General features: G+C 49.6%; 1 protein-coding gene across 1 annotated transcript in view; it reads right to left on the reverse strand.

Moving 5' to 3' along the window:
* CACNA1B (calcium voltage-gated channel subunit alpha1 B) overlaps window positions 1-12385 on the reverse strand; it is a 182184-nt gene extending 169799 nt beyond the window's left edge. Inside the window, exons 1-2 of the mRNA XM_058854000.1 lie at window positions 12107-12385; window positions 2038-2177 (exon numbers count right to left, since the gene is read on the reverse strand). Coding sequence (XP_058709983.1) covers window positions 2038-2177; window positions 12107-12385 — 419 coding nt within the window. The remainder of the gene's footprint in view (window positions 1-2037; window positions 2178-12106) is intronic.
* Window positions 12386-16630: the final 4245 nt, after the last annotated feature.

Here is a 16630-nt window from a genome sequence, read left to right on the forward strand (position 1 = left end):
AAAAGCTTTTCTGTAGAGCCTGAACTTTAAGTAGAGAACCACTGGAGTCAGCTGAATTCTGGCATATGCTGGAATGCTTTGCTGTAGGATAAATTCAACCAATGCCAAAGTCCTTTCCAGAATCAGGGCCTCGATTTTATACCTTATATATTTATAAAATTATTTATATATTTAGAAAATTAATTATATATTCATAACATTATTTATATATTTATAAAATTATTTATATATTTATAAAATTATTTATATATTCATAACATTATTTATATATTTATAACATTATTTATATATTTATAAAATTAATTATATAGTTATAAAATTAATTATATATTCATAACATTATTTATGTATTTATAAAATTATTTTTATATTTATATTTTTATTGTTTATTATTATATATTTATCTGTACTTATTTTATATTGCTTACATATAAATATTTAATATATATTTTAAATTAAAATATATTATTTCTATATTTATAAAATTATTTCTGTATTTATAAAATTAATTGTATATTCATAACATTATTTATATATTTATAAGAAGTATTTATATATTTATATTTTATTGTTTATTATTATATATTTTATCTATACTTATTTTATATTGCTTACATATAAATATTTAATATATATTAAAATTTAAATAAATATATTCTTTATATTTATAAAATATATATTTTATATTTTTATATATTATATTTTTATTTATATATATTTGTATTTATATATATATTATATATATATATAATTTATTATTTCTAAAATAATATTTATTTTCTTTTTTTGACGCAACTGCGTGGAGCTAGCTAGGAATCAGAACAGAGCTTCAGTGAGAATAATTGTGGCATCTGTGCTAATTCTCTTTTCATCCTGGTACCCCCTGCTTCTAAGTATGGAAATCTGATTCTCCTTGTGCCTCCACTGAAGTTTCTATTGATTAAATACCCAGCCCCAGCAGCAGGAGAATCAAGCCCTGCATATTTATTCTCCTCCTCTTAATACATCAAGAATTCCCTTTGGCCTCTGGAGTGCTGTATCACAGGGTGCCATGAATGCAAATGGAATTACAGTGATCATGGAGCTAATGAACACATTTGTATATGTATGCAAGCATTTCCCTACTCCACACCAGCACCAGGAGCAGGGAATATCCACGTTCCACACACACACAGGCAGGGAAGGTGTGGGAAAGGATGGATAATGGGAAGAATATCAACAGCAGGAGCCAGGCTGCAGTTTCTGGGGAGAAATGAACTGAAATCCTTCCAAGATGAAGGCTGCAAGCTCAGGACCTCACGCAGACCTTTGGATCGTTTCCTCTGAGGCTTTAAAGCCCAATTTGTAGAGTAGAAGTGTCCATGTTTATGTTTTCATTATCCACCAGCATCACCCTCTATTTATATAAATAGACAGAAACTGCTGCAATGCATAATGCAAAATATTGTCAGCATTTTCAAGAGAGAGATCAGTGATATCATCTCAAACCAGGGTACAAAATGCACACAGAACCTTTTCACCTCCATCCTTAATAGGACATTTTGAATTCTTTTCAAACACCTTTGAATTCTTTTGAGAAAAGTTATTTTATAGGGGAATAAATTCATTCCTGCAGAAACTCGGCCCATTTCAGAGTTGTAACAGCTTAAAAATAAGATGCATTTAATTTGTTAGTGCCACTCCATGTTGACTTCTAAAGTCATCCTGTAACGTCAGAAAATAAATTGATTTAAATCAGGTTCAAGTACCAGTGGCAATTAGAACCTGCAAAGTCACAGAAATGTCAGGAAGTGTCTGGATCAGATACACACTGGAATATCCACAAGGAAATATCCTTAAAACCACTTTTGAGCTGGTTCAAACGCTTGGCAAGTGACTCATCCAGCACAAGAGCCATTCTTGGGTTTACTACAGCCAGAAATGCAGGTTTTTAGTTCTATTCCACTTCAGCCAGCCCCAGCCCAACCCAGAGTAAAGAAACAGCACAAATCAGGGTGAAAATCCCCAAAAAGCTCGGGGGGAGAGGAGCTCACTCACCCTGTGAGGACCACGACGAAATCCATCACGTTCCAGCCGTTGCGCAGGTAAGAGCCTTTGTGAAAAACAAAGCCCAGAGCGATGATTTTGATACCAGCTTCAAAACAAAATATTCCAATAAAGTACGGCTCGGTGTCGTCCTGGAAGAGAAGGGAAATTAAAGGAGTCAAGGAGATATCCACGTTCCTGCTCTGCCAACCTGCCCTCCAAACAGCTGCAGGCACCAGCTTCACACCTTCCCCACTCTCTGAACAGAAATTAGAAGGTTTAACTTTACTGGAAATAAGCTCAGGGAGGAATTCCATTATTATTTCTCTGGAATGAATTTTCTTTACGAATTGGCAGTTCCATTGGCCTTCATCCTGGTGGTTTCACGCCACACTTTCCACCCTTACGGAATGTTCTGGAGGGAATTTTGATGCGGAAATTTTGCTCTAAGGGTATATTTAAATTAGAGATGACAGGTTTCTGGAGTTATTGGTGTAGAAGATGCTCTGCAATTCATCCAGGAACCTGAAACAAGAGGGTGTCTTGGGGTGCAAATCAGCGCAGCAAGCCTGACAGCACTGACAGGAAATTATTTATTTATCATTTATTCCATCGGTTCTTTCTCCGCTCCTTCTCCTCCATTTTATCAATTTTCACAGCTGCAGCCTCATTTGTTTTCCTTTCACTGGGGATCTGGTTCAGGGAGAAATCCCCAACCCCTCCCATCAACAGCAAGATTTGTGTCTCAGGTCCATGGTGCAGACTAACACATCCCTTGAGATCCCAGATTCGTGTCCTTGCTCACTACAGAGAAAATCAAACTCAGCCTCTACAATTTTCCTAAACCTTTTATTTCATCTCTGCACCAGATCTCTCAGGATTAGGCTTTATTGACAGGAGTTTCAACACAAAGTCAGTGCCAAATGGAAGCATTCACATTTGGAAGGAAGATTTGGGCAAGGAACGGGAACAAAGCAAGAGGTAAAAGTGATGGGCATCAATTTCAAGAACTTGTTCATCAGCTTTGGCACCAGTAACCAATTTCCAAATGTGCCTTGGGTCCTGGTTTTCAGTAGAATTCAACAGAAGCAAAGCAGCCCTACCCAAAAAAGAAGCAAACTTCCACACTGAGAGATTAGAAATCCCTTTTACAGCGGCTTTGGCATTTCTGGCCAGCAGAACCAAAGAGCTGAGCTGCTGTTTGAGGCATAGCTGTTCATATTTTGCAATTCTCCCAATGACAAGAGGGGATTGTTTGTTCTCTGATGGAAAAAGAGCAGGAATGTCGAGGTTTGTGGTCCCAGAACCAAGGAAGAACAGGTTTGACACAAGCACGGCAACTCCTGCTCAGCTCTGGCACAGATCCACATTTCAGGAGAGCAATTGCTGCAGAAATTAAGGTTTTCATCCCTAAAAGTTGAGCCTGTTCAGCCTTGAGAGGTGATGCTGAGAGGGGCCCTCAGCCCTGGCTGTCCCTGGGTGTCCCTGGGTGTCCCTGGGTGTCCCTGGCTGTCCCTGGAGGTGCAGGAAGGGTCAGATCAGGGCCAGGCTCTGCTCTGGGGTCCAGCAGTGTCACCAGAGGAATGAGCAGGGATTGATCCCAGGAATTTTCCCTGCACAGGACACAGAATTTCTGCCCTGGGCAGTGCCCAGCCCTGCACACAGAGCAGGGAGGCTGTGGAGTGTCCCTCACTGGGAATATTCCAGAACATCAGCCCTGTTCCCCGTGCTCTGGGGTGGCCCTGCTGGAGCAGGGAGGTGTCCCCAGATGTCACCACTGTGGTCCCCTCCAGCCTGACCCCCCTGGGATGTGTAAGATGCCAGCACAGCTCTCCCAGGGAGGCTTGGCTGGCCATGGCCCAGCTCAGCAAGCCCACCAGAGAGCTCCAGTCACCCAGGATGTCTCCAAGCTGCTGGAAAATGCAACCCCTGGGGAGGTTTTTTCCATCAGTGCCTGAATTTGAGTTTTGTTCCCCATATCCCTACACACCTCAGTGGGAACAGCTCTCCCACCCAGTGCTGCCTCTATTCCCCTCCACCTTCCTGAGCTCCCAGCCCCAGCAGCTCCACATCCCATGCCCCTGTGGAGAGGGGCCAGTCACCCACAGAGACACCCCCAGGTACTGCCTGGCCAGCAGCAAAACACACCAGAGGCCTCTTGAGCTCCCACTGGCTGAAATGGAGAGGAGAAAATGAAAACCAAAATTTGCTCTCCCCCCGGCCAAGGAGGGGTTTGCACCTCCAAGCCCTCTGTGCCTCACTGGTGCTGCTCAGAGGACACAGAAGCCACCCCTGCCAGAGCTCCAGCTGCCAATCTCAGCGCTGTTTACCCACAGAGAATCAGGAACAAAGGCCACCAGACCTTTCATGACCTTCAACAGAAACCCTACAATGCACATCTTCTTCCAGCAGCTCCACAGCGAGAGCTGGAGGCATCCCAGGGCTCCAACCCAGAGCAGAAGAGAGGGAATAAGGGAGAAGGGGTCAGAAATCATCCTGTGTGATGCCAGAAGTTCCTTACAACTCCTCTGCCTTCCCTCCTGGGTACAGCAGCCCTCTGACAGCCCAACCCACCTGTTCTTCAACCCCCCCCAGCAGCTCCTGGTTCAACAGTTCCAGATAATTCCTGCACACAAAGGCGTCCCAGCCCATCCCAAATTCCCATCCCACCACTACTCGCGTGCCTCTAAAATTAGCTCTTCCAAGACACACAAAAAGAGCTACCTTTACCCACATCCACTCCTCCACATCACTCCCTCACTTCCTTGGAGCCGGGTATCTCCTCCAGTCTCTGCTCAATCTGGGTCAGGTGCCTGGTGGTTACAGCTCCCAGCTTTAAAGAGCCAGGCTCCAGGAGCTCCAGGCTTCCATGGGATGTGCTCTTCCCAAAGTTAGGGCTGCACAGAGCTCTTAGGAAGTGGGTCAGGAGTTGGGGTTTTTGGTTTTTTTTCAGCTTCTAGGGAAGCAGGAAGGCTCACAGATGGATTTGGGTATTTATTACAAAGAAGAGCTCTCATCTGTAGGGTTGGCAGGGAGTAGCTGGGGAAATAAGAGGTGAAAGAAAGAGGGTCTTTTCTAAAGCCTGCCTAAATTTGCACTGATTCAGCCCGAGAATCAGGGCAGTAACAAGAAGATGAAAAATAAAATTTATCCCCCACTGGGGAGAGGTCCTGCAGCTGAAAAAAGAAGGATTTGCCTGACTGTGTGTGCTGGAAGGAGGGAAGGACGTGGGTGAATGCCCTGTGCAGGCTGAAATGGCCCTGCCTCAGCTCAGAGTCACCCTGAAGCCCCTTCAGAGCGAAGGTTGTGCCCCTGCTCAGGTCCCAGAGGGGCAGAGCAGGTGAGAATGAGGATCCTCGTGCGTACTTGGAAGGAGGGAGGAGAATCTGGGCAGCAGCCAGAGCTGTGCCAGCAAGTTGTTTGCTGTGGACACAGCAGAGCTTGAGACTGGGCCAAACACACATTTAATCAATATGTTTCTGATCAGAAACAACTTCTGAGTCTGGAAAGTCATTACCATTCCTGCTCCACGTCCTGGTGTCTTTCCTTGGCCTTCGGCTGTGACAGCCTGGGGAGGTTTGGGTGTGAAAGGCTTTGTTCATGCAAAGGTTAATATGAGCAGCTCACATATCACTGCTCTAAGTGCCTGGGGATGGGATCCATTAGTAAATTGCCAAAGCTGTCACGCTGAAAATCCGGGAAAAGTTATGTTCTGTCCTCACATCCAAAAGCCAGGGGAGCCAAACACCCCGAGCCTGCAGGAAACATCCCACAGTGCCTTCCAGCAGAGGGGCAGAAAAGAGATTTCCTGTCCTGGAAGCTCTGAAATCATCACTGTCCTCCTGGGAGAGGTCTCCTGGAGCTTCTCCTGGAGAACTGAGCAGTTAGGGAGGAGACAGGGAGAGAAGGAGGTGTCGGTGTGGGCAGCCAAGAGCCTCATGAGCCACGAGGCCGTTCGGGGCTGGGATGGGAAGGTCCCAGTCCCACATTTGGAGCTGCCACCAGCAGGTTCTGGGATGCTCAGAACGGCTCCCTCAGCACCTCTGCGGCTGGCAGAGCTCCAGTGTGCACAAACAGAGCAATATTTATTGGGATAGAGGGAGGCTGGCTCCACAGCCCGCTGGCACTGCGTGGAGATGGACAAACCTGTTCCTCTGATGGGAGGGAAACATTCCCAACATCCAGAGCATGTGGGACTCCCAGCTTGGAGCAGGAAGGAGCCTCAGGGTGGGTCAGTCTGCTGCTGCTGGGAGAATGAGTTTGGTTCTTGTTTGACCTGAGCCAGTCCTCCAGCTCTCCACTAAATGCTCTGATCACCAGGCTGGTGCTTTCTCATTGCCCTGATTTTGATCACAATTTCCAGCCCAGAGCCAAGTAATGCTCTTCTGTGAATACAGAAAATGGGCAGAGAGAGAATTCTCCTAACTCAGACACTCAGAATCTTGGAATATTTCATGTGGTGAGACACAGTTAACCCTGTCTGACAATAACAGGAGCACAGAGAACAGCCCGGTGAGATGGCACTGCAGGATCATATCCTGGGCCTTGGGGAGATAAATGGAGGAAAACTGTGATTAAAAGACAAAAAATAATTGAAATGTTTGCATGGGCTCCTCCCTTTTTTTACCATATTTAACAGAAAATCTCAATTTTTTTTCTTTGTATCTGTGGAACAAATTATCAGGGCAACTTCAGTTTTCCTTCAACAGCTCTGCTGACATCTCCCACAAAAGGCTTATGATGTGCACCTCATATCCTTGATTAACTCTTCACTGATGATCTCCAATTTGGAGATCTTTAATGAATCCAGGAGAAAAAACAAGCCATACCTTTTAACCATCACCCAAAAAAAGACCAATTCCATTCCTGCTAAAGACAGCAGTAAAGCACCTATTGTTCTGCATGGACTCAGAATTTGGCTGAACAAACCTGCAAATGTATGGGAAATGTAAATGGGAACATTCCCCCACTGTGGTTTGACATGGATTTGTAACATTTTCAATGAAACAATTTCCAGTTTATAGAAGAAACAGGAGATTTCTAAAGAGGTTTTGCTTTGAAATCTAGAAGACAGGTTTTCTTCCTCACAGTACTTACTCTTCCCAGCTTATGTTGAAAATAAGAAGTATTTCATGACTTGTAAATATTCTCAGTAAAAATCACTTTATACTTCAGAGTTATGAATGTGCTGTAGTTGACATGGCTTCAGGATATCTGGATCAAACATAAATGCTTGGGACAAAAACCAGGGGTTAATTCTTCCTTCCACTCCGAGGCAGAGCATTAAATGTGCATTTAACTCACACAGCTCTCTGGCACTGTGCAGTGGCAATGCCAGTGCCCCTCTCTGGAATGATTTAGGCAGGATTTGAAGGTGTGTGCACTGTAAAATGGAATTAATACACCGGGGAAAATGACAATAAAATGCCTCTAGGATGCCCTTATGAATCAAGAGATACAGAGAAACATAAAACCAACATGAACCAAAGGATTGCCAAACCAGAACATCTTAAAAACTGCTTTTTCCCCTCTCTAATCAGTATGTTTATACCCACAGAAGGCACTTTCCCAGCTCAGTCCTGGCTCTAAAACCTGTGCTTTGCTCACACCCCCAAGCTGGCCTTGCCAACCAGCCCCAAGGCACACAAAGACAGAATGGCAGAAAGATCTACATAAAACCATTGATTCATTTCATCCTCGTACCTTCTCCACTAAAAATAATTCCAGCAGAGAGAGAAAGCAAGCCCCATGCAGGAGGGCAGCCAGCAGGAGCGCATCCATTCCCAAACCAGCAGCAAATTCTGACCCTGACTCTCCAGATTTCTCTCTGACACACTTTTTCCTGCCTCTGGAGGATGAGATTCTGAGAGTTGCCCACCAGCATGGGCCATCCTTGGGAACTGCAGCAATCCCTATTCAGAGGCTCTCGTTTCTGGCAGCAAGCCTAATGTTATCTTTGTTTGCATAATATAGCATCGACATGGAAAACACATATGGATCCATATTTATCCATCCTTTCAACGTGCACTAGGATTAATGCATTTAGGCATGCAAGACGTTCCAGATCGTTAAAAGCAGAAGAAAAATCAAAGCAAGAATTGCACAGTTTTCCTACGGTGATGATAAATGGGAGAATTATTTTGAAGCTATTCTTCTATTTTCTTTTGAAATAAGGTAATTTGGCTCATTACCATAAAGCCTGTGGGTAAATTGTTCTCTGTGAGTTGGTTGCATGTTTTTGGTTGTTTTTTTTTTGAAAGGAAGTGTAATCATCTGAACCCAAAGTTTGCTTCCAAGGATCTGTGGCAGGAAGAGACACACAAATCCTAAAAGGTTACTCCGTTCTAGCACTCCCTGGGAAAATTAAAATTACGTGGAAGTTCATTTGATTCCAAAGATAATTCTAAGCATTCATCAGCCCCTTCCTGTCCTGGTTTAGAGACAACCTAAGTTTGAATTTGTGAGAGGAGGTCCAGCTCTCTCCCATGGCTGGGCAGGGCTGGCTGGAGTGATGAAGCATTCTTGTGCAGATGGGATGGGGAGGGGACGGTTATCCTCGCCGTGACGGATTTTTCCTGATTGTCAGATCAATGCCTGTCTGTTTGCTTTAAAATAGATCCAAACACTCCCAACACCCCGTGGCCGACTGCTTTCTGTATTAGACCAGGAACAGAAAAAAAAAAAAACAATGAAAATGAATGAATGCAACTCACCAATCTCTCTGACATCGGTGTCTTGTCTCCATCCGGCAAATGTTGTTCCAGAGCCAGCACAATACAATTGGCTATGATTGTAGCTAAAATCATGTATTCAAATGGAGTGGGGAGCAGAAGTTAAAGAAGACACTGGACAATACAAGGAGAGCCCCATCCAAATCCTGCTTCTACCCACAGAGTTGCATTAATTGAGCATTCTAAGATTTTTCATATTTTTTTTTTAAGACATTTGTTCCCCTTGACTTCCTCGGTTCTTTCTGGGGTGTGTTTGGAAGAAAAGTAGGCGGCTGGCTCCTCTCTCCTTTGAGAGAGTTAGAGACACACACACACAGTCTGAGATGCTCAAGGAATTTGGGAGCAAGAAAACGAAAGGTCCAAAGGAAATAAAAACCTATTCCTACTTACTGCTCTTCAATGAGATCGATAAGCTAAACTGCCTCCAAATAGATTATACAGCTAAACACCATCTGCTGAATTTTTCTTCAGAAACATTTGACTTCAGCACATGGTGCAAATAAGTGATGGGCATGAAAAGTTCAGTTCAGAGTATCTACACAGGTCTAAAGCAGAAATTACTGCTCGACTGCGATGCCCACTCTCGGTGAGAACAAAACCCTCTGCTCCCTTTGGGGATGTAGGAGGGAAGAGGGAAAGAACCCAAATCCAGCACCAGGTCCCCCATTACTTTTTGCCACCATCTCCCACCCTGAGCTGTGCCAAGCCCCAGCTCTCCCGGGGCAGAGCCGCGCCAGGGGAGACAGCAGGGGCTGAGGGCGGGCGATGGGTCCACTCAGCACCGCGGGGAAATGGACCCAGCACCATGGAGAGATGGATTCAGCATGTCAGGGAAATGGACCCAGCACTGTGGGGAGATGGATTCAGCATGTCAGGGAGATGGATCCAGCACCAGGGAGAGATAGACCCAGCACCAGGGAGAGATGGACCCAACACCAGGGAGAGATGGACCCAGCACCATGGGGAGATGGACCCAGCACCAGGGAGAGATGGACCCAGCACCATGAAGAGATGGATTCAGCATGTCAGGGAGATGGATCCAGCACCAGGGAGAGATGGACCCAACACCAGGGAAAGATGGACCCAGCACCATGGGGAAATGGACCAAACACCACGGGGAGATGGACCCAGCACCATGGGGAGATGGACCCAGCACCAGGGAGAGATGGACCCAGCACCATGGAGACACAGACTCAGCACTGCGGGGAGCTCCTCTGAACACCACGGAGAGCTCAGCTGAGCACCAGGGACAGCGCCGAGCCTCACCGCAGGCACAACACCCAGGAGAGCTCAGCTCAGCACGGCCAAGAGCTCGGTTTGGCACTGTGGAGAGATTGGTTCAGCATCACGGGGAGCTCAGCTCAGCACGGTGGTCAGCTTGGCTCAGCACCACCAGCAGTCCGGCTTACCACCACAATGAGCTCAGCTCAGCACCGTGGTCAGCTCAGCTCACCACTGTGGTCAGCCTGGCTTCAGAACCGTGTTCAGCACAGCTCAACGCCGTGATAAACTCATCACAGCACCGTGCTCAGCTCAGCTCAGCTCAGCACTGTGGCCAGCCTGGCTTCAGAACCATGGTCAGAGTAGCTCAACACCATGGTCAGCTCAGCTTAGCACCACGGTCAGCCCGGCTTCAGTGCCGTGGTCAGCTCTGATCAGCACTGTGGTCAGCCTGGCTTCAAAACTGTGCTCGGCTCAGCTCAGCACCACCACCAGCTCAGCACCACCATCAGCTCAGCACCACCATCAGCTCAGCACCACCATCAGCTCAGCACCACCACCAGCTCAGCACCACCATCAGCTCAACACCACCACCAGCTCAGCACCACCACCAGCTCAGCTCAAGCACTGTGGTCAGCCCAGATACAGAACCGTGCCCAGCTCGGTTCAGAACCGTGCCCAGCTCTGTTCAGCACCACGGCCAGCCTCCTTCCAGCACCGAGGGCAGCTCAAGCCAGCACCGCGGAAAGCTCCCGACCCCGCCCGCCCGCCCCGCCGGGAAGGGCCGGTGCCTCCTCCGGTCCCGCCGGCTCCGCCGCGCCGGGGGTCCCCTCCCCGCATCCCCCGGAAAGATGCAGCCGAACCTCCCAAGAGGCAGGAAAGGGAAAAACTGAGTCTACCCGAGCAGTCAAGGCGATGCTCTGCCTGTCACCGGGGGTTAGGGGCTTGTTTATCCAGACTTAAATGCAGGGAAGGAGAGATGGATGAGGAATTGCAGCAATCGCTGGGATTGTATAATACGGACAGAAAGATCAATGCGTGTTTGTGTGTGCTCAGAGAGAAGGGAAGTGCATTGACTCCACTGGTGTATTTTTCCTGTCAGCCCCTCAGGAAGTGAAAACTGGGGAAGTCTAAGCAGGAGCTGGCCTCTGTGGCAACTGAAAGTGTTGCTAGGAGGCTGGGAGGAGGCCCTGCTGCTGTTAGCTGAGGATTAATAGGGGTGTGATATGAAATGAAAAGAAAACAACCGGCTCCCCTGAGACCCTCTGTGTAAAGCACTCCTGTACAAACACACACACACACAAAATCTGCTCCCTGCGAGCCCCAGCCTGCTCCCCTCTGCTCACGGCTCAGCATCATTCCGAGCAAAACCCCCTCCTCTCTGCAGCTCACTTGGCCTGGGAGCTGGGTCTCAGACAGAAAGCATCTGCCCCTTTCACAATACAGCAGATGATCCCTCTCCCCACTTGCTGCCTACTTCTGCCACAAGGCTTTGCTAATTAGAATTTTTTTATCGTGCAGCCTGAGCTTAGGCTTATGCACCTAATCAAAGTGCCATGATTCATGTTGATTCCAATGGATTCCGGAGGGGATGTGCTAAAACCGAGCTGCAATGATTGCATTCCTGGGATTTACCTGGGCTCTCAATGTCCCCTACTCTCGATGCAGCTTCAGTGCTAAGGTGTCACCATTTTTATCCCCCATTCCTTCTTCTATTCGCAGGGAGGCAGAAGAGTTGAAAGGCTCCAAGACAGAAATAAAAATCAGGATTCATGGGCATGAACCTCACAGAACCTGACTTGAATTGCAGGAAATGTCAATCCATGCACCTGTACATCTCACCCCTAAAGACACCCTGACATGGCTTACACACACCCCTGGCATCAAGCACACCAAAAGCACCCTCGGTGCTCCCACGGAAGCGATTCCCTGATGATTCCCTGATTCCCTGATTGATTCCCGTATTCCGACTGCCACGGCCGTGCATCATGTCGGGCACACGGCTCCCCGGCACACACACCCATCGCACCGTCTGCAGCAGCACCAGACACTCGCCCTGCGCTGCCTGGAGGGGTCTCTGCCCCCCAGCCTCCCTCTCCCCCTCCCCACCTTCCCCCCCGTGCCCACACAGCCTCCCTGAAAGGATATGGCCACTCTGTTATTCGCTTGGCGTATTTCCGTATAACATTATCTTCACTGAAGATGAAGAGGGATCTGTTGACTGTGAAGCAGTTCTGTTTGACAGGGATGGGGTTGTAGAGAGCCATAGTCCTGGCTCTCTGAGCCATCGACTGTTTATACATCCTTTGGCCGGCTTGGGGGCCACCTTGCCGGCTGCTCCCTCTTCCAGCCCCGGCCGGCCCTCCACCTCCATAGCGGGTTGGCAGATCATCCCCAAAGCGAGCCATCCTCGCAGTGCACGGAGCCGGGCGCTACAATCCAAACTGGCAGCCGAGGCGAGAGGAAGACGCATCACAGCGCGCAGCACTTCTCCCTCCGGGGGCTTCAGTTGCGGGATCGGGATCGATCGCGGCAAAAATAGATCGATATATAATAAAAAAGAAAAAAAAATATCCCTTTTCCTTCCTCCACCCCCTGCGCTTCCCCGCCGCTGTGGCTGCCCGGGGGTCGGAGGAAGGTGCCGGGGCTCCGCTCACCTCCCCGCACAGGTGGCGTCTCTCCGGCCCGACCTCATGGCCGGGGCGGCGCGGGGTGGCCGCGGTGGCCGCGGTCCCTTGGGTGCTGTGTGCTGGGAAGGGGCTGCTGTGCTGCTGCCGTGGCCGCCGCGGGAGCGCTCCGCCGTGCCCAGCCCAGCCCGGCACGGCTCCGCCACGGCCCGGCCCCGCCGCATGTGATGCCCGGAGCCAATCGGCCTCGGCGGCTCCGCCCGCTCCAGTCACCGGCACCGGGGGGCGGGCGGCGAGGGAGGAGGGAGGATGGAGCCGGCCCGGCCCTGCCGCCGCCGCCCACCCCGGTAAATACGGCGGAGCTGCGGCCACTCCCCGGGGGAAGGAAGGAGGGCTCGGTCCCCCCCGCCCCTGCAGCGCTCCGGGGGTCGCAGAGCTTGGATGGGTGGGGGGCACAGGCGAGGCAGCCCCCGCGCCTGCGCTCCGCTGCCCAGATGTGCCCTGCCCAGATGTGCCCAGCCCTGCCCAGATGTGCCCAGCCCTGCCCAGATGTGCCCAGCCCAGCTGCTGCACCCGCGGGTGCCCCGAGCCGCGGCGCTGGGCAGCGCAGCTCCCGTCACCGCTCCCGTGCCCTCAGGACCCCGCGGACGCCCAGGGCGGGGGGGTCACGGTGGGAAATGGGGTTCGGGGAGAGGAGGGGGCTCAGCTGGCGGCCCCCGGGGGCTCGGGGCCGGGGCACGGGCGGATGCGGGGCGGGGGCTGCGGTCCCCGCAGCGCTCACGGGGCTGGGGCGATGCGGGGATGTGCGGCACGGGCAGAGCTGCGCCCTTCTGCACAACTTACTTTGTTTCTCCTTGGTTTGAATGACTCCTGCAGAGCGCTGGATACCTTTAATCCTGTATTTATGGATGAAATCCTTTAATCCTGTTTATTCCAACACCCTCTGTTGCTTCCCTCCAGCACAAGTCAGGGAGATAACTCCTCCTTGTTCCTGGAGCGCCGCACGGCAACAGTCACTGCAGTAGCTGGCGAGGAAATGCTTTTGCATTTCAGGCTAAATTTGGGATATAAACTATTAACTTTGAGAAGGGACCCTCCGGAGAAGTCAGGGCTGTCAACAGGGGGGCATTTTCACTTCCTCCACGGCAAGGAAAGCCTGGACTCCGCCGCTAATGTGTTTTTTGCCTTAGTCATCCAAGCTCGGTGCAAAACCAACCCACCGAGCAGGCGAGCCTGGAGCAGGAACATCTGCTGGCTTCAGGAGCCAGTCGGAGGGCTGGCAGCAGCCACAAGTGACACAAATAAGGTCTGGCAAGACGCAAAGGGTGACTCTCCGGAAGGAACCGGCTCCTTGTGCCGGGGCTCGGTTTCTGAAGGGCTCTGGCACACTGCAGCACAGCCCGGAGACGCTCCCGGAGGCGGCACCGGCAGCCGAGGGGAGCCGGGAGCTGCTCTGGGCACGGAAAACAGCGAGGGAAGGAGGTGAATCACATCCTGCTGCCTCCAGGGTCGCACGCAGCAGGAACAGACACGGACAGGGGTCTGCAAGCCCTGAGGAGCAGGGCAGAGAGAAGCAGCTCCAGCCTGGAGGTTGCTTTCCCCTGCACTTGCTGGAAATGCAAGAAAAGGCCTTTTCCCCCAGCCCAGGTTTGGGTTATTTGCAGATTAAGCTGAGTGCTGGAGTCTTTGGGAAAAACTTTGCCCGGAGACAGAGGCTGGAGTGGTTCAGCATCCCCCAGACCCTGGGCAGGGATGCAGACGATGTTTCCTCCCAGGAGTCCTCACCCCCGGGCACTGCCGAGCTGATCCACACAAATGGGAAAGTTGCCTTATTTTGTGGATGGAGAAGGAGGGTGCAGGGAGCTCTTCTTTCTTTAAAATTTTCCCCAAAACCCGTTTTTACCCTCACTGCATTGTATTCTGTGGTGGATTTATCTTTCACCTGAAAGTCATTTCCCCAGCTGACTTATTTACTCACTTCATTTTTATTAAATTTGCTTACTTAGAGGTTTAATTTTTCACTTTTGTGCTTCTGGCCACTACATCTCCTACGTTCTTTTTCAGTGGAAAAATCTGACTTTTTCTCAGTGACCACTAGAAGAGGAAATGACATTTTCAATAATCACTCACCTCTTCAGACGGAAATCAGTAGATGGAGAAAAAATACATTGGTTTCCACAAATCTTCATCCTCCTGTGCTCACAAAACCAGGGGGATGGATGACACAACAGCTCTAAAAAGGTAAAAAAAAAAATAAAATAAAATAAAAAAACCAAACTGAGTTGTCTTTTGCATCAGGTCTTATTGAGAACCAGGGAAAATCTTGACTTCCACATCCCCATCTCTCCTCCTACAGCCACCGAACCACTCTGCCTCTCCCAGAACAAACTCCCCACCACAGCACTGCAGTGAAATCAGCAGCCAGGGCGGTGGGGGTGTTCGTGACAGAGAGAAAATGATGTGAGAGTGTCGTGAGGATGCTCTGTTAAACCAGTTTGCCCTTTCCTCAATCTGCATGCTCAGGGCTTTTTCCCTGGATTGTTTTTTTTTTTTTTTCACACCCTAAGGAAGATCACGCAGACCTTAAGCATCGGAAGCCTTAAAGAAGAGAAGGAGATTGCAATTGCGAGGATTATTTGGCTTTGAGAGGGGGAAGCGTCGGGATTTAGTTGGGCTTTTTAAGATTAGGAGAAAAGCAGGGGAGTTAAGAGAAAGCAAGAAATTTGGAGCACTGAAACAGGTCAGACATCCATAATCTCCCATTACGGGAGGGCAAAGAGCATTCCATGGAAAATTCTAAAAATGGGCTCGGTCATGAGTGACTCCTCCTTGCAAGCCCCGAAGACAGAGGTGAGTAAATCACTCTGCTCTCCAGCACTGCTCAGCAAAGAGCCTTCCTCCTCCCCGAGCAGCTTTGCCAGGCAACCAAGCGTTTCCCTGGACTTCCACTCCCATCCCAAGCCTGAGGCAGGTGACTGGGCTTGATGGAGCAGCATTTCCATCTGGCAGGGCAGGGAAAAAGGCCCAGAAGGGCAGGAATGTTCCTGCAGGGTGCCTGGCACACCGGGATCCTGGCAGGCACCCGTGGCTCTGGTTGTTTGTCCCGGCAGGAGCTGCTGGGACAGTCTGGATCCATCTCTGGAGGGTTTCTGGGTAAATCACAGAGTGGATTTCCATTTGCTGTGCTCCAGAGGCAGCAGCACAGGCTGCCAGCATCAGGGACAGCGGCTGAAATTTAGGGACACAACCCCAACATCCCCCTCTGAGCAGGACAGAGGGGGGACATCTGCAAAAACAGCAGCAGGAAAGAAGATTTCTTCCTTTAGGAGAGGAAAGGAGTCCCACCATGCCCTGACTTCCCTGGATCCTGCCCTACACCTGGAGTAGCTCAGAGGGAAGGTCAAAGCTCCCCAGCACACCTTTTGTCCAGGTGAGCTCAGGGAAATGCAGGTAGGCTGTGATTTAATCCGAATTTGCAAGGCTGAGGAACAGAGGAGCCTTTTCAATGCCATCTTGAGGCTCTGGATCCAGGCTATCACCAAGCAGAGCAACTCCCAGGAGCACATTTCCTTTAAAAATAAACGAACAATACAGACTGCACATCTCCTTCCAGCCCACAGGAAGGTCCAGAGCTTCAGGCCAAGAAAAGCAGCTTCCCAAGGTGTTCCTGGCCAGGGATTTCTGCTCTCCTCACTCCCATTTTGCACCAGCTGTGCTGGAGGAAAATCCTGCTGCCAGGCAGGCAGAGGGAATTGTTAAAGCTGGAGCTCAGGTCTGCCAGAGGATGTGGAGTGGCTTTATGTAAAATCCATGAGGAAGATGCTCAGATACTTTTTATGGAGAATAAGAGAGTGAACAAAGGGAAAAGAGGCCTTTTGAAGTCACAGCTCCTCCAGTGCAAGTCCTGATCATGGCATTGTTTCGTGTCCTAAACCTCCAGGGCCAATTGCCCTCAGCTGCTGCACAAACGTGGAGCAAGAGAGACCCTGAGCTCATCACTTGGGGTGGGGGCACTGCTGGAACAAT

The sequence above is a fragment of the Poecile atricapillus genome, chromosome 20 (assembly GCF_030490865.1).
Source record: "Poecile atricapillus isolate bPoeAtr1 chromosome 20, bPoeAtr1.hap1, whole genome shotgun sequence".
Classification (NCBI taxonomy): domain Eukaryota; kingdom Metazoa; phylum Chordata; class Aves; order Passeriformes; family Paridae; genus Poecile; species Poecile atricapillus.